General features: G+C 23.9%; 1 protein-coding gene across 1 annotated transcript; it reads right to left on the reverse strand.

Moving 5' to 3' along the window:
* Window positions 1-14,640: 14,640 nt before the first annotated feature.
* LOC105364086 (arrestin domain-containing protein 2) lies at window positions 14,641-21,980 on the reverse strand. The gene is made up of 7 exons (XM_011501948.1): window positions 21,892-21,980; window positions 21,688-21,803; window positions 17,891-18,010; window positions 17,591-17,805; window positions 16,963-17,136; window positions 16,014-16,338; window positions 14,641-14,795 (listed from the first exon to the last, which is right to left on the reverse strand). Exons 1-7 carry the CDS (start codon window positions 21,978-21,980, stop codon window positions 14,641-14,643), a joined length of 1,194 nt encoding a protein of 397 aa, XP_011500250.1.
* Window positions 21,981-23,040: the final 1,060 nt, after the last annotated feature.

The following is a 23,040-nucleotide window of genomic DNA, read 5'->3' on the forward strand; positions in this document are numbered from 1 at the left end:
ATGAGAAAACAAGAGAAAGAGGCAAAGTCATAGTCAGAGCTCCAATATTGTTTACTGGAAGGTTAAACGAAGGCATGGAGGCGAAGTTTGAAACGTGGACTCAGTCTCGTGTATTAGCCAGCAAATAGATAACAAATTATCGGGGCCTATTTATTGAGCTGCCGAATGGGCGTTCAAAAACATTTTAGCTACAGTTTCAGATTCAATGATTTTGTTCTGCAGATCGACTGAATCATCCGCTCGATAAGTCCTCGGATTTATGTATGCATGGGTGCAATGACTTAGCTTCTCTCTCTCTCTCTCTCTCTCTCTCTCTCTCTCTCTTTCTCTCTCTCTGTGATCTCACTTAGCTTTAGTGCACTCGTGATTCTTTCTTTTACATTGTTGTTCCACTTCTTCATCTCACACGAGTAATACATTTACAATCCAACCTCTTTTCTATACAAGAATACCTCCCCTTGCAGCACTTAATCATAATTTTATAAGCAAATCTTTGTAACATAAACTACATGAAAATAACAACTATTATTATACTAAATACTTGATCACGGATCAATCAAATTTACATCTATTCATGCCGTTTAATTTGCGTATTGAATTTCATTGAACTATCGTCTACGATTCTATCTATGACTGATTTAATAAAAAAAAAAAACACTTCCGCTTACTGAAAATTGAAAGTCAGCGATCTTTTATCACGCATTATTCGAATTTTATAATATTAACTTTTATCTAAAAGTTCATCCAAAATTTTACGACAAAAGTATTTAATTAGAAAGGCAAATTTTTTGATAAACAACCTAACTTTATTAATTATATTTTACAATTGACTATTATATTTTTAAGATTGATTAATTTTTACAATGGTATTGGTTTGATTTTATGGTGTTATGTTAAAAATAAATAATTCATTATTGTTCAAGTATGAAATCTTATCGTATAAAGCATGTTTGCATCGTAACTTATAAAGTGATTATGACTTTGACGAATATAAGAAAATGTTCGCCGTTATTATAATAATAAACAAAATTACTGGGCAATGTGTAAAGCACAAATATAAAAATAATTATACGAAATATTTATTCGTAACACGAATAAACATTTGGTCATTTCAGTCTCATTATGTAAATATAAATTCTTATTATTATGAAAATATCTCTTTCTAGAATCAATTAATTTTTTTATAGTTCATTCAAATTTAGCAATAATTGACAACGAATAAAATTATTGATACATAAAATGCATATCAGAATAAGGCTTAGTTTCATAAATATTATTTTATATTGTAATTTAACCGGCTATTGAAATTTAAAATATTACCTATAGCATAAAACTTACATTTACTATTAGAAAACGTATTTTTAATAAAAAAAAGACCTATGACAATTATTGCCGCTAAATTATTGTTGTCGTTTAAAATCCTTTGACACATAAGCTGTATAATATTGCTTCTCTATACGTTTTAGTTCAAGGATTTTACAATCAAAGCTACATACTAAGATATTTTGTAACATCAGGCGTTGTTTAAGTACAAAATTTTACCTTTACAAAATTGAAACTTACCTTGCAAATATTTACTATTTAAAAACAGCTTTTATAATTAAAAGAATATCTTGTAATTATAAAAATATTTTACAAGAAAATAATGATCATTAAATCATATACTTTGCTTAAATAGTGCATGCATCATTGATATTAAACTAGTATAGAATAATTATTAAAAAATTCTATTAAATATTTTTATATATAGGAATCAATTATAATTATAATTGTAAAACATAATTATAATTTATAATACTTATTAATATATATGTAGAATAAATGAATCTTTCGTTGTAATTAAAAGTTAAAGTACATTTCAATTTGAAATTTGTTTTACCAGGAGATATAAATATTATTTAATAGTTGAAGAATATTAATTTTAATAAGATATAAAATTACGCTATGCAAAATAAATGTAATGTAAAAATATATTTATCATATATGTTAAAACGTATTAATAAAATATTTATATTTTAATGAAAAATAACAATAGAAAGACTAATAAAAATATTTTTTACACTTTTGTGTATGTAACGAAATATGTTAGAAGAAATAATATTTTTTATCTAAGTTACACGGCATAACAGAAAAATGTTAGCTCTGCGTGTACAATGATAATCGTGACAAATTATGTCAAATATGATAAATAGTATCTTTAAAGTTATTATTCGCACGGAAAATTTGTTTTTCCAAATTTATTTTTTCTTTTTTTTTCTTTTTTATAGTTAAACAGTTCAAATGCTTTAACATCTAGCAACATATCAATGTTTATTTTTATAAAACTTACCGCTTTTTAATCAAGAAATACTCTCCGATAGAATAAACATTTAGGGACAGAAATTCTTTAAGAACAATAAATTAGGGAATATAACGATAAAACCTGACAATTTGTTCATTCGACAATAATCATTTGAACGCTTTGAAACGTTAAAAATCTTTTATTTATCAATTGCAGAAGAAATTTTTAATTTTTTTATAATAATTTTTTTATTATTTTATATATATATAATAATTTATAATTTTTTTATATGTATTCACAAAAGTTAGTGAGATCAATCAATTATTGTAAGCCTGCATGCTAAATACACGTATATCAAATAGATAAATATCATTTATTGCATTTATTAATTTTTTATTACTGTTTATACTTGGTTTGAGAGTGGCTTTCTTTGTATTAAAACTATCGTTGACTTCGGTAATCTATGTTAGAAAAAAATGATATTGATATTTTATTATCTTTGCATATGAATTATAAATTGTAAATTGTAGGATTGATGTTGCGATCTTTCACTAAACTGTTTATTAGATATTAACAGTAGAAATAGAAATTTTATTTTAGATATAATTTGGAATACGCATAATGTATAAAAAAAATTCTTCTAATTTATTATAATCGTAAAATTCAACATATTACTTCAATTTATTGATAAAATAGAAAAATCAGAAAAAGAATACAAAAGTATTTGTTTGAAAGAACAAATTTAATTTTCATTTATTCGCAACTCCAGTACGTATATAGTTATTTTAAATATGAAATTTGTTGACATGGTAAGGCGTATTCGATCAGATAATTGCGATGTTAGTGGAGAAAAGTGAAATTGATAAAGGAAAAACAAGAAACAAAATTCTGCAGTGTAAAGGTAAAAGAGAAACGAGTAAAAAAGAAAATGTAAGAACGTCAATCCTCGATTATTCGATGATCCATCCTTTTGTCCAGCAATTCTATTACTCAGATCTTTACCTGTTTTCTGTCTCTTTCGCATACTCCCATCACTCACTCTAAGAGCTGTATGTCCATAAATCCAGTCGCACTATAAATGAATTAGCTTCACTTATCCTCAAGTCTTCCCAAATTCGTGAGAGTTCCGCACTTCATTACTTAGTTATATGAATATAGTCGATTTTTCTTGTCACTTTGTTTTCTTTTTTCTTTTTTTTTTTAAATGCCTAATATTTCGATCTGTTTTTACTCATTTTTTATAAACTCTAAAGCATAGGTAGGGCTATCGACATGGCTCTCATTCTAGTTATCAGTTGTTCTTAAAATCGCTTGAAATCTAGTTCGACATTTTCAGAAATTGTAGGTCTCTGATATGAAACGTTTTATAAGAAAGATGAAAATGTAATCACATAAGATAGGCTACAAACGGTCGTAAATAACGATTACAGATTACTTACTCGATTGTACAGTTAAAAATTTATATAGCGACACTACGACCAGCTTTTTACTATCTAAAATTGCTGACACTGCTTTTTCCACAAATTTCTCAGCATTTTTTGAAAGCTCAATCAGGCTTTTTATTTCTCCCTTTTTTCTCCCTTTTTCTCTCCTCTTTTCATCTTCTCCATTCTCTTCTTGTTTTTCATTACTGCAAATATTTTTATGCGAAAGTTATGTACAGAGGCTCTTTATTAAATCAATTGACATCAAAATTGCAATATAATTCAACAATTAATTTTAATGTTAATATTTCATAATATAATTTACTATTAATAATTTTCAAAACTTAATCACTTAAAGTAATATGATTAATTTGTCTATGAACTAGTTTTTTTAATTAGCAATGATTAGTCATTATTATTCAACAAAATATAAAAACAATTATAAAAGTTTCGATAATCTATATAGGAATTGTTTTAAAAAGTAATTAATCTTAAAAAATCTGCATTTTATAAGAAATAAAATGAATGAGGATTACATTTTATGTTATATTTTAAAGATCTTTAATATAAAATATTTATGTTAACAATACTACATTTCACATTTTCAATTTTTAATTAGATTTTATAATAATTTAGAAGTTTAAATGTATTTTAATTAAACTTGAAATTTAAATAATAGTAATATTATCAATTACTTTTTAAAATGATATTCTGATCACAAGTTCCTTTCAAATAATAATCGCTATCTTATATTTTATACATGTTTTTAAATAAATACATCAAACTCCCTTAATGAATAAGTTTAAATAAAATAAGTAAATAAAATTAACTCTTTTTTATCATTATATGTACAAAATTGTTTTAATAAAAATCGATTAATATATAATAATTTTTTTATTCAATTTTATTAATTCTAATTTATCATAAGTAAGTAATACTTATTGAATAATGAAAAACGTGGGGAAATTATTAATTTTTTATTATTAAAATATCAGTAGATCTTTATAATTTCAATTAAAATTCACATAATTAAGAGAGGACTATTAAACATTTTTATACATATCATATAAATTTTATTAATAGTAATTGATGTTTTTTTTTAATCTACTTAATTAAGTTGTTAATAAAAATATATTCTCAGCATTAAGTAGGAATGTTTTTGTACTTTTTGGACATGTGAATAATACAAAAATTAATTTTCTAAATTAAGCATAAAATATTATTGTAATTTAATATTTTTTTTAATCATCATAATATGATTACATTACAATTGTAAGTTTATTAACTTCTAATTAGTGATTTTTCAGTTGTGTGTCTAATTTCGCAATACTATTATTCTGAATATAGAAAATATCAAGATCAACCTTTAAAAATTTATTATATACAAATTATTTTGATAATATTTACACGCTGAATAAATAATTAGTCATTGTTTTTTATACTTCGAATAAATTTACTATTTTTTTAGTTTATATTGTAAAAATAACTGATAAATTTCTATAAACTGATAAATTTTTATAAAAATTTTTATAGAAATGTTTTTGTTTAAATGAATTTTGTTTCGAAATTTTGTATTAAATAACATTTTTTATGATTTATTCATAAAAATATGCTTTAAACATGTTTTAGAATATTTATTTATATTAATAATAATTATTTATAACAACAAATATTATAATGACGCCTAATTGTAAGATTAATAAACTATTAAATAGCATTATTTTATAATTGTATATTATTAACATACTTTCAAATGGTCTATTTTAAAAATACCAAAGGATATTACAAAGATAACTTTACTTCATAAAAAATTTTAGTAAATACAATCGCAACAGTTGACATTGTTATTTTTAAAAACACTTATCTTTGCTTTTTTTAATGAATTTTAGATATTTTTACAATACGATTAAAATTCAACCAACGTATAATTCAAGCATTAAAAAAACAATAAATAATTTAATACTATCACGATCAATTGAAAGAGTATATATAATTTTGCCAATGTGAATGATACTAATTGTAGATTAAGAAAGCATTTTACTTCAATGCTAAAAATGTATGTTTATAATGTGTTGAAAATATTTCGAAATCTTATGTCTATATTAGATTATTCAATTAAGGAGTCTTAAAATATATTATTATAGAAAATAATTATTATGTATTAAGTTATTAGATATTAAGTCTTTGTAATTCCTTATATTATTCATGAGAGAGAGAGATAGAGAGAGGCACTTTTTTACGATTTAAAAACCATTTGTATGCAAATAAATGCATGAACTTTTTGATAATCTTATTAAAATCTTAATAATTTTCATATATATATATATATATATATATATATATATTATTGCGTAGAATTCATACCATAGAATAATTCAATAAATAATATTCAATAAAATTAGAATAATTACAAAAAAAAAAAAATAAATAAATAAATAAAAAAAAATAATTCTGATGTAAATTGAAAGCAATCTCTCGTGTTACATATGCGCACATACACAGTTTCCTTATTTTTTTTTCTTTAAACAGTTCCACTTTACTTCATGGCCTTGAAAAGGGAATATTTGTATTAATTTTTTTGATATTTGAATGAAACATTTAATATAATTTAATTACATAAATAATGATATATTATTTCGATCCTCTTAATTCAATTTCATATAAATCATATATTAAAAAGCTATTAAGCACTATCCGTTCCACACATTCTCTTTGGAAATTATATCGAACGCATACCTTTAATTAACCGAATAGCATTGATATAACGTTATCCTTAAATTTCACTTTCACATTTCCCTCCTCATTCTCCAAGCACAAATTCTGAATAGCATTTTCCAGCAGCACGAACTTTAAAAACGATCATAATAATCCCATAACAAATCGATACTTATATCCCGTGTGACACTCTAGTTTTTAATTGTAGAAGAAATTATTATTTTGCTAAGTGCACAGCATACGTGCACGCATACATCAAATGTTCCTTCAAATTTTAACAAAATAATAATATCTAGACTAGTATTTAAGTATGCGAAACAATAAATCAGATTTTTATAAAATTTGGTGTACTTTACAATTTTTACAATTTAAAATATTTTAAAATAAATGTATCCACGTTAATTTTGAAATGATCGCGTTCTTCGACTGACAGTAGGTATTGCTCATTGTCTCAAAATGAATTTTCTAAATGAATGATTCCAAAGCTAAATAAAATGCAAATTTATACAATCTGTAGGAAAAGTCGTTGTGCCAATGAAAAGGCATTAAGTACAAAATATTTATATCGCAGTAGACTGATAAGCATTTGGCTAACGAAATAAATATCAAATATTACTTTCCAGATAAGCCTCATCCAAGTTGCACGACAAGTAGAAATAAATGACTGTAAAAAACGTTCGCCCAAATCAATGGTCATGTCGCGATTCTATAACCTTCACTTCGTAATGTACACTGGTCTGTGTATAAATGAGTTCGAGAAGTAAAATCTAGAACTAGGGGAAATAGGCGCGAAAAAATCAAACTTTATCTTTATCTTTTTCTCTTCCCACGCTACTTCAGCTGTCTATATGAAGTTTGTCATTTCCAATTTTAAGAACGATAATACCGAGTTTAGCATTATTATGAAAAAATCATAGCATGATCTTCACACTTGTTTATACCAAGTCCATTGTCACATTTATTCTCAATATTTCCAAGGTCATACAATATTGTTACGTTCTACTAGTGTTTATTACGTCAGTAACCCGTATTCTACTTTTTGAAAAAAAAACATTCATGACGAATTCGTGAACTTTTTGACATTCTAATTGTTCCTTAATTAATTATAATCTTAACTAAATTTCTTTCTTGCTTTTTATTTGCTATTTTATTTTTATCCATCTTTTTTGCAGGGGAGCACCTCCGGATAATAAATTACTAATTATTTCTGCAATCGTATATGTTGCGAGCTCTCGAATTATCGATATACAATTTAATACCTCATTATTCATTCGAATAACTATCCTGTTATCTTTAATATCCTCATGAATAATATTTGTATTTCTTAATTTATTACGATATAATCGACCAAATCTTAGATATTTATTATCATTAGCCTCAATTTATAATTTGTAAAATGTTCACTTCGATTTCAATGAAAAATTCTTTAAAAATTCAACGACAGAAGAAGATTCAAGAAATTCAAAATAATTCTATATCCTAATGTTAAAATGTATACATATATTTATAAATATATTTAATTTACAGATACTTTTATGAACAATTTTTACTATACTGTAATATCCATTATAATTATAAAATGTAAGTATTCACTGTATATAATGAATAAAAATGATATAAAAAAATTAAATTTATAGATATTTATAATTTTCAATTTTGTCACACGACAAAAATATATAAAATTTATTTAATCTTTTATTCTTACATACCATTAATTACTAATTCAAATATTTACAAGTTTATATGAAGTCATTTTATATCCAGATAGGCATTGTTTTTTTTATATTAATAAATAATACATCGTTTAAAGTATGATTTGAACATTAAAAGAATTCTTTGATTTACTTTTTATTTTAACGTATGTATAGTAAAATTTATTCGAAAAAACTAGTTATTTAAACAAATTAATTTATGCACGTAATGGAAAATTGTATTTATTATAGATTCACTCGTTAATTTCTCCTATTCATAATGGGAAAATACTGTGCGTTGACTGATAATAGTTTCTCACAATACAGGTATTTTCCTTCAATAATTAAAAACTTTTTATTCTATCAATTTTATATAGAATAAATATTCATTATTTGCATGTTAATTTTGTATACGTATACTTATAAATTATAGTCAGATGGTTTTGTTCATTACTAATTTTACTTTCATATAATGTTGTAGTGAGATTATATTTACAATGTACATAATTTTCTATATACTATACGTACCACTACTACAACATATACCTCATATTAACTATATTTATAATTACCTACTGAACTATCTATCTATCTTGAAAATATATATTTGGCTGTACATTCGATAATATAATATTATATTTACTTGTATTTATAAAAATGTTTAAGTTATTATACGTGTCGTTGACATAAATAAAAAATAGATTGTTAAAATTAATGTTTTTCAGTAGTAATTTAATCTTTCCCATTTCAGAAAAGTGTATGTAAACTGTAAAAAAATAATTTTAATAATATCATGAATGACGACTCATAAAATATATCATGAATTAAAAATATATATTTTTAAGAAATATATAAGCATTTAAAATAATATAGAAAATAATAGACATTAAGTATTTCCTCATATTTTTATATTAGGATTTTAGATTGTCTATGTATATATAGATATTTTTAATTTTTTAATTTTAACTTTTTTATTATTTATTACGTTCGACTTCCATTAATTTGTACTTCTAAAAAAATACATGGATCATCACAAAGTATAATCAAATTAACTACAAATAGGATGAATTTTGAGAAAATTAAAGAAACTAATTGTATAAAAAACTTATTCGACAATGAATGCAATGCAAAATATGCAGGGAACGCGAATTTGTAAATACAATAAAATGATTATGAAAAAAATTCACTATCACAAATCGAATTAACTTGTTCTTACATATAGAAATTACAAATTATTAATTTATTCATTTATTTCCCAATACAGTAATCATTTTAGTCGAAGATGTACCTTTACTCTTTTAAATTAAAAAAAATTCATTATAAATATTTTTAAGAATATTTCATAATAATATATTTAACGGGAAAATTGATGCTTTCTAATCAAGAAGAGAGCTTAATTGTTAATATAAATAGCTGGCAAATATGCTGACTAAAGTAGAAATGTTAAAAAGCCATAGGAATAGATTAAAGTTTTGAATATAATTTACTAAACGTTAAGAAATTTTGTAATTAAATATAAATTACACTTAAAACTTTAAGGGATCATTAAAATATACGTATTGTTGTATATGTTTCAGAGATTTTCATTTTACATTTTTTTAGGTCAGACTTTCTTTTATCGATAAATTATAAGTTTGGTTACATAATTTTTTAGTTCATTAGAAAATTATATAATTTTGTATTGGAAATAATCGAAAAAATGATTCCATAAATAGTACAGCAGATTTTAATTTATGGCTTAATTCCTCTTTTAAATAACTTTATTAAAGACTAGATAATATAAAATATTTATAAGCAATCTTCCAATTTTTTCATTTAGTTTACCCAGTAGCAAATACTAATTGATAACAACAAAAATTTTTCGCTCATCTTTTACAAATCTGGTGAAACTCATATTATTACTTTAAAATTTTAAATTTGTATCATTTAATTGTTTTAATAAAATAGAAATCAACTTTATTATTTTGTTACTTTTTTTTTACCTATAATTGTCTAAATTAAATATAAATTAGAAACAAAGTTGAAAAATTTATATTTAACGAACAAAATTGTATTTAACACTTCACATTATATTATATAATAACTTTTATAGAATTTTAACAATCGATACTTTTAATTGTAAATTTAAATGAGAAAAAATTATAAATAGTTCACTTAAATACTCGATGATTACAATATCTATCATTACGTAACTATATTCTCAAAGATAATTTGTTAAAAAAATTTTTAAAATCAAAATAGCTTTGCTCAAATATATTAATAGTTCATAAAATAATTTACAAAGTCCAAATGTGTGATAAGATTAATCAGATAATGTTACAATAATATGAACACAATCAATTATGATGAATTTTTAAAGAAGGATATTAGCACTAAATAATGTGATGCAGGAAAATTAATTTCGATGAAATTTTACTCACTTTCAAATAAATTTTTGATAATATTTTGATTTTAACTTTTCTATAAGTATTTAATAAAAATAACAATTGTTTGCGTTAGCTGAGACGAAAAAATACTGATATAAAATAACTCGCAGAACAACCAATTCAAATAAATATAAATTGAAAATATTTTTATTTATGGATGTATAATGGATGTTTATTCAATGTAATAAAAATATATAAGAATAAGGAAATAAAAAATTATTTACTAAATACATAATTATGATTTAGTTTTGAAACACATAATATATCTATAGATTAGAAATATATCTGTAAATATGTAAATATCAATAAGCATTACAAACTGTCGAAAGATTTAGCTATATTTATATGCTTTCACTTATAAATATTAATCTTTTATTATCATAAACTTTATAAATGAAATATGTTGTCAAAGAAATGTCGCTTCATATTATTTAAAAAGTATATACGTATATACATGCGTAAAATACATAAGTAAAACATATTTGAAAAGTATGCTTTCTTTATTAACGTGTATTCAACGAATAACTTTGTACAATATCTAACACGACACAGATCAACAATTATTTTATTTAATAATCTAACTTTTCATCATTCTTAATCATTATTATTTAAAATGGTTTTACAGTGTATTTTCGAGCTTTCAACAATCGTGTTTTCAATAGTATATCTAAGTATTATATATTTATAGCTAGCGTATGTCAAAAAATCTTTGCATACAATTTTACAACATAAAAAAGAGAAAAGTATTATGTAAGAAAAGACAAAGTTTTGTTAGATAAGCTAGAAAAAGTTCACTTCTTTCATGAGAATTCTTAGAATGTAATATTGAAATTTTCAAATAAAATGCGGTTATGTGCATTAAACTACGTACATTTAGGAATTTCATAATATTTTGCTTTCAGTATATATGAAAAATTCTAGAATATATTACTGAATAATCGAGATAAATTAATCTTATTAATAAAAAAATCACACTTTCAAAATTAATCACAATAGAGATTTTTCTCTTGAAACTACTATGAAAAATTTCTAAAGACAATACCGCTTTATTATTAAAAAAAAAAATTATCATATTTAATTATACGAAATGGAATATATAATATATATATGAATGTATATATGAACACAATATTCTATAAAAAATTTATAATATTATTAATTTTATATTATTATGTATGCGGCTTTTGTATTTTGAATTATTACAATTTAGAATTTTAGAATAATTAGAGAAAATTAACATTTAAAGAATACGAATAAATATTTTGAAAATATTTCATACGACTATGATAAACTATAATAAACTATCTTTAGAATTCATCAATGCCAATATTAATTATAAAACTTTTCTATAAATCATTTAATATTTAATTTGTATTTAAAGGGATTAATGTTACTTTATAAATATTGTAAAAAATTCTAAACAGTATGTACTATTTTTGGTATAGACAATAATATATGCAATATTATTATTAAGCGAAATATACCAAGATTTGCCTTAAAATGCAAGTAATCTTAATGTGACAATGTATATTAAGTTATACATACTCATACTCATGCACAGTAATTTTCTATTTGTCAATTTACTCTTACTTTTTAGATGTAAAATTTCATTTTGGATTATTAGAAAAGATATGTAATGCCGAACAAAATCATAATCAAAGCTCTTATTATCTTTACATCTTTTTCGTATCTGCTATGACTTCTTTGAATTAGATCGAATAGAATCGTGGGCTGCGTAATTGTTTTGCACAAACTCTCAAAATAGCTAGATGTGGAACATCTTTCCAGAGTGACCACAGGAGTAGCTGTAAGAGGTGAAAAATGATATTCAACCCGTCTCTTCTTTCTATTAGTTGCTATTTTATAGTTATTTATAGGGTTTATGATTGCTATTTTAGTTTTATATGTTAATAGTGATTAATTACTTTACCGACAATTAGAAACCAAAAATGAAGCTCACAGTACAATTGCCCGAATAAGAATTGTATTATAATTTTCGACATCTCCATATACACACATACACACAACAGAGTTAGTTATACGTCATGTCACTTTTCGCAATGTAACACCAATTTATTATAATAATATGAATAAGCTCGAACGTCAGTTTTATCTTTTTGCTATTATGCATATGTTAGAAACAATACGAAACTTTTTTAAACATATCTAATTAACATGTTTAATTTCAAATTCTTTTGCTCCTTCTCATATTGTACAGAAAATCCATTTTCATTCCGTTTTAAACAATCACAGAGACAATAAATTATTACTATATACTTGACATTATAAAAACACATCATAAAATCAACATAAAGAAATTGAAAAGCGTGCAATGCAGAAAATACAAGGAATAACATTGGACAAATTAACAATGATTTTTTTATTCAGAATACATCGCTTCATTAATATATTATTATTACGAAATAATTTACAAAAATAATATATCATAGAAATGAGTAAGATTTTGTCTAAAATATAATTGCACTCATTCGCGAAAGACAAGAAATTTGCTTCAACTTATCGGTTTAAACCCACGGTATTATTTTATTGCTTTACCAACAATTATTGCAGGAAGAAATTTGTTTAGTTAAAGCGAGGCATTTCGGTCGCGGTGCATATTATTATTTACGGAACATATCATTCAAAAGTATATATCTGCTGAACAAGCATCACGCAAACTTGCCATATAAGCTTTGCTATCGTTCGACGTTCTGCCCCTTTCTTTCTTCTCCCGCACCTCAATGCCCTTCCTTCTCTCTCTCTCTCTCTCTCTCTCTCTCTCTCTCTTACCTCCCATGAGACGAGTGAACAAGCCACTGAGCCTTGCTGTTATGGGGCTAGACACACCTGCAGCAGGTACATGCGTTAGAGGCGGGTTATTGCACGCTCGCACCGATCGTTATTTATTCACTTATGCGACAGTTAAAAATTATGACTCGAGCTCCACATTACACTCACTGCATCAACTCGCGTTTTTACACTTTGCCACATATTCCCTTAACATCAGCAACGTAAATTACTTATTTTCTCTAATAAGAATAACACCCAACTCTATAGGGTACACAGTACTTTCAGTGTAATTTACATTTTTCGTCATAGACATCATTCGTCATCATACTTTCCTTATTGTTAACAATATTAATTTTATATATAAATCAAAATTTATAAACAATTATATATTTCCTCTACTAACAGATTTCTCGAAAAATATACTTCTATGCTCGCAACTTCGTCCGTCATTTTCCAGTCTTATAAAACTTTGCTCACTACAAACACAATATTCAATACTCACATATACTATATTATGAATATTTATTTCTAGATGAAAATATAATTAAATAATTTATTTATAAAATGCTTTAACTAACAATTAAATGTAATTGTAATTGTAAAACTGCTTAAAATAGATTTCAAAATATATTTCCAGTTATAAATTATTTTTTATTTAAATCTCGTGTTTTTATTATTGTTCCATTACACCTTTATCGAATATCAATATTATTAAATGATACTTTATTAAATTTATTTAATAAATAAAATTTATATTTGAGTAATTACCTTAGACGTTAATGTATTTTTAATGGATTGTATTTTAAATATATTTAAATAAACAGTAATAACTTATTGAAGAAATTTTCATGATTACATAAAAGTTTTACTACTTTGTAAATAAATATTGCAGTAATTTTTTTTCATAATTTCAATTATTAAATTCGATGCAAGATTATTAATATGCATTTGTTTTATGATAAATACACGATTAAATTGGCAATTGAGTTTATGGTTATTTTGTCACCTCATTAATGTTTTCTCTATTCTTATCTTGTTCACTACCCCGTACACTTTTCCAATGTGGCGTTTATTTTATATAATTTAATGAATTAAAAAAAGGATCGCATAATAGATTATTGGAGTATTATTAGCTATTACGTTCATGAAAAATATAGCCATTTCACATCAGCATATGTATATACACCATAATCGACCGATTTAAGCTCTTTAATCAATATTTAATTTGCATACATACAGTATGTACGTAAACATCGATAAACAACAACACATAAATCATTCTACATATACATAAGATCAATCGTTGCAATTAGTTACTTTTTTGATAATTTTTTAAATGCATATACTCGATACATAGGTGAGAACGGTGAATTCTCTCCGTCACATTCTTCTTCATCTCCGGTTGGATCGTCTTTTTCCGGTTTTGAAGATCGATATATCTGACTCTTCACGTACCTATTTTCATTTACTGATCAAATTAATTAGTTTCAATTAGTTTATACCTCATTGAGATTATATGTAATTATAAATTTATTTAATCAAAAATTCATTCACTACTTTTATTTTTAATTTTATTAAAATGATTACTAATTAAAAATAGATAATCGAAATAATTGAAATACATGAAATACTTAAATTTAATGGAAATTTGAAGAAAAAGTTATTGTTTTAATTCAAGACAATTTTTTAAATTAATACAACCATAAACATTATGCCATTGTAATAATTTATTTAAATTGGATAAGTGCAATAAAAGTAGATATTAAATATTCTATTGTAATATTAAAAAAATTAATTGTCTTATCTAGAAACATTAATTTTTATAAAAAGATAAATTCTCTTTAAAAATTTATCAATATAATACTCATAAAATACCCGACAAGGTATAAATAATGCCACAATGATTTTAAATAAATTTTTTTATATAAATTTATATTAAACCATCTATATATATATTCAAAGAGTGAGACACGTATTCATTAAAATTTGCTTCATAAAGCCTTAGTCATATTTTCTGGTTTAATGATATAATTATAAATTATATACAAATTGATATGATTCAGTAGCGGTTCTTAAATAAAATTAATAAATTATGAATTAATTCATGATTATTAGGTATTGTAGTAAAAATAAATTTTATTCATTGAAAATAGATTTGGTATAAGTTAGAATATTTCGCACTATTATATACAATGTTATTTTAAAACTCTAATGATTTAAAAAATAAGGATGAATGAATGCATATATATATATATATAAAAAGTACTTGTGTCTTTTTGATAAGCTTTTAAAAATAAATTAATTATCTGGAACTTTTAAAATACCAAGGTTTTATTTTTAATGTAAAGAGGGTTACATCATTTCTAGAATTCAGACATTAGATTTACGCGAGTATATTAACGTAAGTCGTTTAGTCATCAATTAATTTATAAAGTTTTTGGAAAATAGTAGAATAGCTATGATAAGTATAAAAGTATTAATAATTATAAAAATTCTTTAATTTATAATATAATTTTTAATACTTATTTACTTGCAATACATAAATCTCTAGTTAAACTCTATTTTATCATATTCCACGTGTTATAAGATAAATAAAAAATAAAAAAATATATATATATATATAAACTTTGTATTTCCTCATTATTTTATTTATTAGTAATTTTATTTTGTAAAACAGCATACTTACTATTCAATTCACTAGATGCGTTAACATTTTCATTAATGGCATCCTCGTAATTCTTAAGTGGTATTGTCCCAATAAAAATGGTTGTTCTAATTTTGAGATTTTTCTGCAATAAGCGGTAGTACCACTCGTTAAGGTCGATACAAGCTTCGACTTTAAGCGCATAACGAACATCGATAATATTACAAAATTCCATTCTGCTAGGGGGTATTGATGGTACGTCAAAATTCTCTTTATAAATTTCTTCTTTGGACGAAACGGGCAATGCTATTTCGACGATTATTTCTTTGTGCCTCCTCGACTTTTCTTTCGCATTGTATGTAACAACCTATAGGCAAAAAACATTTATATGTTTATGATTGAATCAGAAATTTTCTTAACAAAAAATTATCTACAAGTTTATGCAATAGAACGAAAGGTATTTGTTTTTTATAATAAGTAGTTAGATAATCATTTCAAATAGTAAATTACTCTGTAATCAATTATGCGCTTTTGTATAATCGTCATATTTCACTTCAATACATAAATCATAGATAATTTGTTTGTATTAATTTTACTCCATAAGTTAATATTATAATACTTACACTCTCAAAGCTGATTATTGTATTTATTTCACTTTTCAAAAATTAAATCAATAATTTACGTGGAAAATTTGGTTAAAAATCTTTAAGTACATAAATTATAATTTTAAGATATTCTACTGATTTAAAATTTAATATTTGATATATTTATATATATATATATATTTTTTTTTTCTATACAAACATGTGTAAACAAAAAATAATTTTTTTAATTATGAGATAAAATAATTTTTATTAATTTACATACAAATTACTACTAATATATATATATATGTATATATATATATATATATAAACTAGGTTGAATCAATCTTTTCTTGAACTTGAAGTTATTTTAAACAGAAATATTTGATTAACTAGTAAATAATTACCTTTTTAAGGACGATTCTTATCTTGGCAATACGTATGTGGGATTCATTTTTAAGAGTTATTTCCATAGGTACAGTCTGTCCAGGCACAAAGCCACGTACTGGTAACGATAGAGATATTGTCAAAGGTTCCTTTTGTCCAATAAAGATCTTGGATTGATTCTCGCTAATAGGTAACTAAAATTTAAAACAAAAGAGATTTATTATTACATAAAATGAAAAAGTATATTAAAGTGTGAGATAATAATGATCGAACTATTTGTGTGAATAAATCTTTAATATCGTTATATATATATATATATATATATATAAGCATAAAATTAAATAAAAGCAATGAAATGAATGTATTATTGACAATTGCTAACAGAGGAAAAACTTTTATTTCGAATGAATTGCAAAGTATTAAATATATTATCGTACTTTCGTCATAAGATTTCATTTGAACAAATTATATAAATTATTTTTAGAAATTTTAATATTTACCATACGAAGAAAATTAAAATTTCAATATTTAACTAAATCATTTGCATTCGAGAGTTTGCATTAAAGCATAGCAGAAAACTTATATTTATAAAATATTCCGCGAATAAACATTCGAAGCAGGGAATAAGCGACTGCAAACTCTACTTACCGGTGCCAGTGAGTCCTGATTGAGATCGCAAAATGATGCGAGAGTAAATGGTAGTGCATTTGTCGAGAACACAATATCCTTGGACATGAGTAGTATCGCCCTAATCGAGTAGCGAATTCGCCCGTAAAGACCTTCGAAACTGCATGGTGTTTTTTCTGGGAGCTCCATGCTGAACGGATAAATGCCATTGGTCAGTTGACTCTTCGACTTTCCATCTATACGACACAGGTACAAGTCACTCGACAGTGATGTATGATCGTTGTATCCGATGCAGTTAATATGTACGGTATCTTTACTTACCGCCAACGAGATAAGGCTCCAGAAGGAAATAGCTCTCCTCGGCACTGAATTTTCGACGAATACCGATAGATCTATCAGTAAAATAAACCCGTGCGTCACTTCTGCACCTGAGTCGGATCCCTGTGAGAGCGATCATTTATCAAATCACGGCAAAAGACGACCGATTTTATTAAATGTACGACTTTTTAAGGGATCAATCCAATAATCAATCTTTTTAATGCATCAATAGGAATTCAGCTGAAAAGTATACTAAGAGACCAAAATTTTCATTTTCATGAAACTAAGTAAATAATATTTGTGTGCAATAGATCGCATCGGTTAATGGAAGCTGAACATTAGATTCTCACAGAAACACGGGAATGTAATATTTAATCCACATTTATCGTCGACGTATTCTGAAGAAAAAACAATTTTACTGATTCAATTTGGAAATATCGATGTAGATCTTTGTACCATAGATTAAATTGTGTGTGATTTTATATAAACGATTAATTGTTATTATATAAGGCTTATTAAAAAAAAAATCAGGAAAAACAGGAAAAATATTTTAAGATGAAAGTGTATAAGACGGGATCAAAGAAAATCTTGTGAAAATATAAAAACTGGAGAAACTTTTTAAAAATGTGTTCCTTAATAGCCTGATCTACTTTCAATATGCATTATATGATAAATGATAAAAATATATCATATTAATATGTAAGATTAAAACGTAGAAGTTTTTCTTTATAATTGAAATATCAAAATTTTTATTTTTTATTATTTTTTTTTTTTTAATCATTTCACTTATTAAATCTTATACTATATGTAGAAGAAAATATTCAATATGCAATTTATGAAAATCCATTTGGAATATACAAAATCAAATAATAAACCCTATTCAATAGAATTGTTAATTAAATATAATGATGGATTTAGTATATATTAACTTAATTATTCTTTACAACTGTTGAATACTAATTGTACAGTCAATATTTCTACATCCGCGTATAAATAGCTTTACTGAAAATAAATATTCTGTATAAAATAATTTATAAAGATTCTTCACATTTTTTGGTTACTAATAAATTCTATGAATTCTTTATCAGTATAAAACTTAGCTAAGAACACTATTTAATTATTAACATAATTCGTTCTCGAATATATTATTCGTGTATTTTTTATATTTTAGTTGCGATAAGATAAAATCAACATATGCATTTGCACATTTTGTACATTCGTATTAAAAAAAATTAAACTGATTAAATGTAAATAGATAAAATTTGTACAATATAAAATTCCTAATTATTTAAATAGTATTTTTAATTAAATAGAAGTAGAGACAGATAATTTGTTTAACTTACGTATACATAATTTTCCAGCACCAATTTTCCATATTGCATTGATTAAAAGCTTAACTCAAGATATATATAAACAAGTTTTTTATATTAAATATAATTAATTTAAAAAAAAAAAAAAAAGAAAGGATTTATTAATGGCCAAGACAACAAATTATGAGGTTAGAGTTTATTAAATAAATAAATTTAAAAACTTAATTTATATAATCAAATATACTGAAATTAAAATTCAAGTACAATCCTTTTCACTTTTATAATTAAAAATTTAGTACTCTGGGGCACCAGAATAGATATATAGAATTGTCAATTATAAGGTTCAAGTGTAAAGCTCTGTAGTTTAACGATGTTGATGTCAAGTACAATTGATTTCCAAATTTAAACTCATAGTGATGATGAGTTGTAGCTGAACTTAATTTTAACCGACTCCGTGCACGTCGTATATGTCATAGATGATCCAGTATCACAATAAAGTCGTAAAACAACAAAACATCTTATCTGGACCACATTATCGACTGTCCCATTTAGCCAAAAACAGACAACTACTAAATAGAGCATCTAAACTTGTAAAATTACATAAATAAAATTTTATTTTCTTCAAACTTGAAATTTAATATTCTAAATTAACTGGATAAGATTGACGATTAATTATTATTAACATAGTTGGCCAAATTTATTATTATACTTATGAAATAAAAATATTATTATGTATAAGCAATTCTACCAATTACAATTTATGTTTAAATACAATTAAAATGTTATATTATTCATAATTAATTTTTCTATTCACAATGTTTGTAAAACATCAATAAACAAATTGAGAAGTCAAAATATATGTTAGAATAAAAAAAAAAAAATGAAATATATTCATTGAAAGTTCAGATGAAAATTGTTAATGGTGTGTATTATGAGCTTTAGCTTAGTAGGTGATCGAAGTACTAAAAATTCTTAAATACGCATCGAATCTATCATAATGTCAAATAAATTTTATACCTTATATATGAATTACTTTATTTATACATTAATTTCTTAATAATATATTGTAGAAGATCAATCCGAGCGGTTCTTACCTTCTATTACAATAAATTATCATCCTTATGCGTCAATAATTCGTAAAGAGTAATATTTTTTATAAAATAATTGTATTTCCTTTGTATATCGTAATCTTTTAAAGTTACGCACCAATAAATTAAAAATAGTATTTTTTATTTTTAATTAAATACCTAGATTTCTAATCCTACCTAGTTTAAATTCATTTGTTCTTTTGGAAATAGTTACTTAATTCGAGGATTAAATGCTACGTTATTTAAAATTTTTTTAAATAATTTTTGTTAAAAATTATTACTATTTTATATCGCAACCTTTTATTTTCAATTAACTATTATTCTACAAACAAAGAACAAATTGTCTTCGAGGCATTTGCCTTTATCAACTGTATATTTATCTTTTATGTCTACGTACATGTATGTTAAAAGATAAAGTAAGGTTTAATTTTTTTTACTTCTATTCTATACTGTAATTATAATTGATTGTAAAAAAAAAAAAAAGTTATTTTACAATGGCTTTAGCATGGCTTCTTTGACATTTAATTTAATAATTTTTTTTATATTTATATCATAAAGGAATTAATTTTTTATATAAATTCTTTCAATAGTGTATGATAATAAAGTAAATGTAATAAAAAGTTATGATAATCAGATCTGTTAATTACATTGGCTATGATTAAGATTAATTTGTTAATTAATTATAAGGAATAATTTATAATAAATATAAAAAAAATTTATTTTAACACAATTTAATATTTTTAATAAAATTATATCAGCAAAAACTTTATTAAAATATAAATACTTTTACTGTCCATATATTTCTAGAAATTATTTTTAAAAATTTCTAGATTCTTTCTCAACATATCGTTTAAATTCTAAAAAATCTTTACCTAAATTCAACTATATATTTAAAAACTCAAAACTTTAATTTACATATTAGTGGTTATGATTTTATTTCTTATTATAATTAAAAATATAATAGTATATTGGTAATAAAGTTATTAAATTAATCCGATAAACAAATTTAAATAAGAAATTAATTAAATTTACATTTCTCGTGCAGAAATGTCGAATGAATTAAGTTATTTTTCATAAATTCACAAAATACTTATTTTATATACATAAAATCAATAATTTTATGGAAAAAACAAACCTCAAATGCGTTTGGAAGAATGTTTACTAAAACTTATTTTGTAATGATAATTTTATTTGAAAACGATTTTCTATTTTTCGTACATTTATGACAAATTCTACAAATGCGTTCTATTATTTTACATTATTTTATGAAATCGAAAATATATATTATTGAGATAAATAAACATGCTGCTAAAAAATAAAGAATCGTTTTATACTTTTATCTATACTGTTTTACATTATAAAAAGAAAAATTTATATTAGCAATAACAATCATATTATTTACCTAGAGCCTCGATTGGTGCGGCAAGTTCCAAAATGACCTTTCCAGTAAGTATTTGTCCACCCATAAACACTCTGTCCTCATTGTCGAGAGAAATATCAATGCGCTCGAGGCCGTGACTATAAAGATTAAACAATGCTTAGCAAGAATTCCCGAAGCAATACTTTCAAACAATCAGAAGCAGGAAATTAATGGGAGAGAATATACCACGCGGGATCGGGCGCGTATGCTGTTTCTTCCTGGCTTCTCATCATCACTACTCGCGATTGCGGATCTCCTTGTAGAACTTGTGCCATATCCACTTATGGACGCAGTCACGAGTGAAAGAAAAAGATCTTAATCCAGTAGCAGACAAAGGAAATTACCTATAATTTGTTGACAAGAATCCAAAATTTGTAATGCGAGAGCGCATGCGCCATTATTTTTGCATGCTTATAAGCGTCCGCCAATATTTGATAGCGACAACGAGTCGCCGTCGAAGATCAATTTCTGCGGCGTCTCATATTTTCCTCCATAATGTAAATATACCATGAATCTTTATTTTAATATGTTTTGCTTTTAGTGTCATTGTAAAAAAGGGGAGCATAGCTTATTTATCCATAATGATCATATAATGATTCTGAATATGAAATATTCCTTTTCTGACATCCAATTATTATCCATCAATTTTTATTTCATTTAAAGCTGCATAAGCACGTTAGAACTCGTTGTTCTTTATCCTGTACCATCAGTTTTCATTTTCACACAGAATTTTCACCACTTCATTTCATACTATTTATGACAATTACATAAACCATTAAATTAATTTCATCTTAGACTTTCTAATCTAATTATTTTTATTGATATTTATATTTTATTAATATTAATTTCTATTTAATATTTATTTATAATCTACCATAATTATCATTTCATCGTTTGTGAATTAAATGTTATTGTTATATTTGAGAAAATTTTTCATGTCGAATAATTAAATACCATATCAAAAATATTATTAATGCTAATTAATTGCACAGAAAATTTCCTATTACTGTAGAAATTGCAATTATAGTAAAAAGCGATCATGTAATAACACGAGGAGAAATTATAATGATATTTAGATAATAAAAGAATCAACATGTAACGAAGATAATGTCTCAACATACATTTATAAAAAATACCGTTCTAGAAACATCATTGTGTATAATTATTTATCATGATATAATTATTTATCCAAATAATTTTTACGATAATTTAGTGTTATCAGTATGTTATTTAAAAACAAAAGAAAAACAATTAATAAATTCAATATATTCGTATTAATTGTTAAAATGTTGTGAATCTTTATATTGATAAGATCGAAAAACTAACTAATTATCA

The sequence above is a fragment of the Ceratosolen solmsi genome, unplaced genomic scaffold (genome assembly GCF_000503995.2).
Source record: "Ceratosolen solmsi marchali unplaced genomic scaffold, CerSol_1.0 scaffold23, whole genome shotgun sequence".
Lineage (NCBI taxonomy): Eukaryota > Metazoa > Arthropoda > Insecta > Hymenoptera > Agaonidae > Ceratosolen > Ceratosolen solmsi.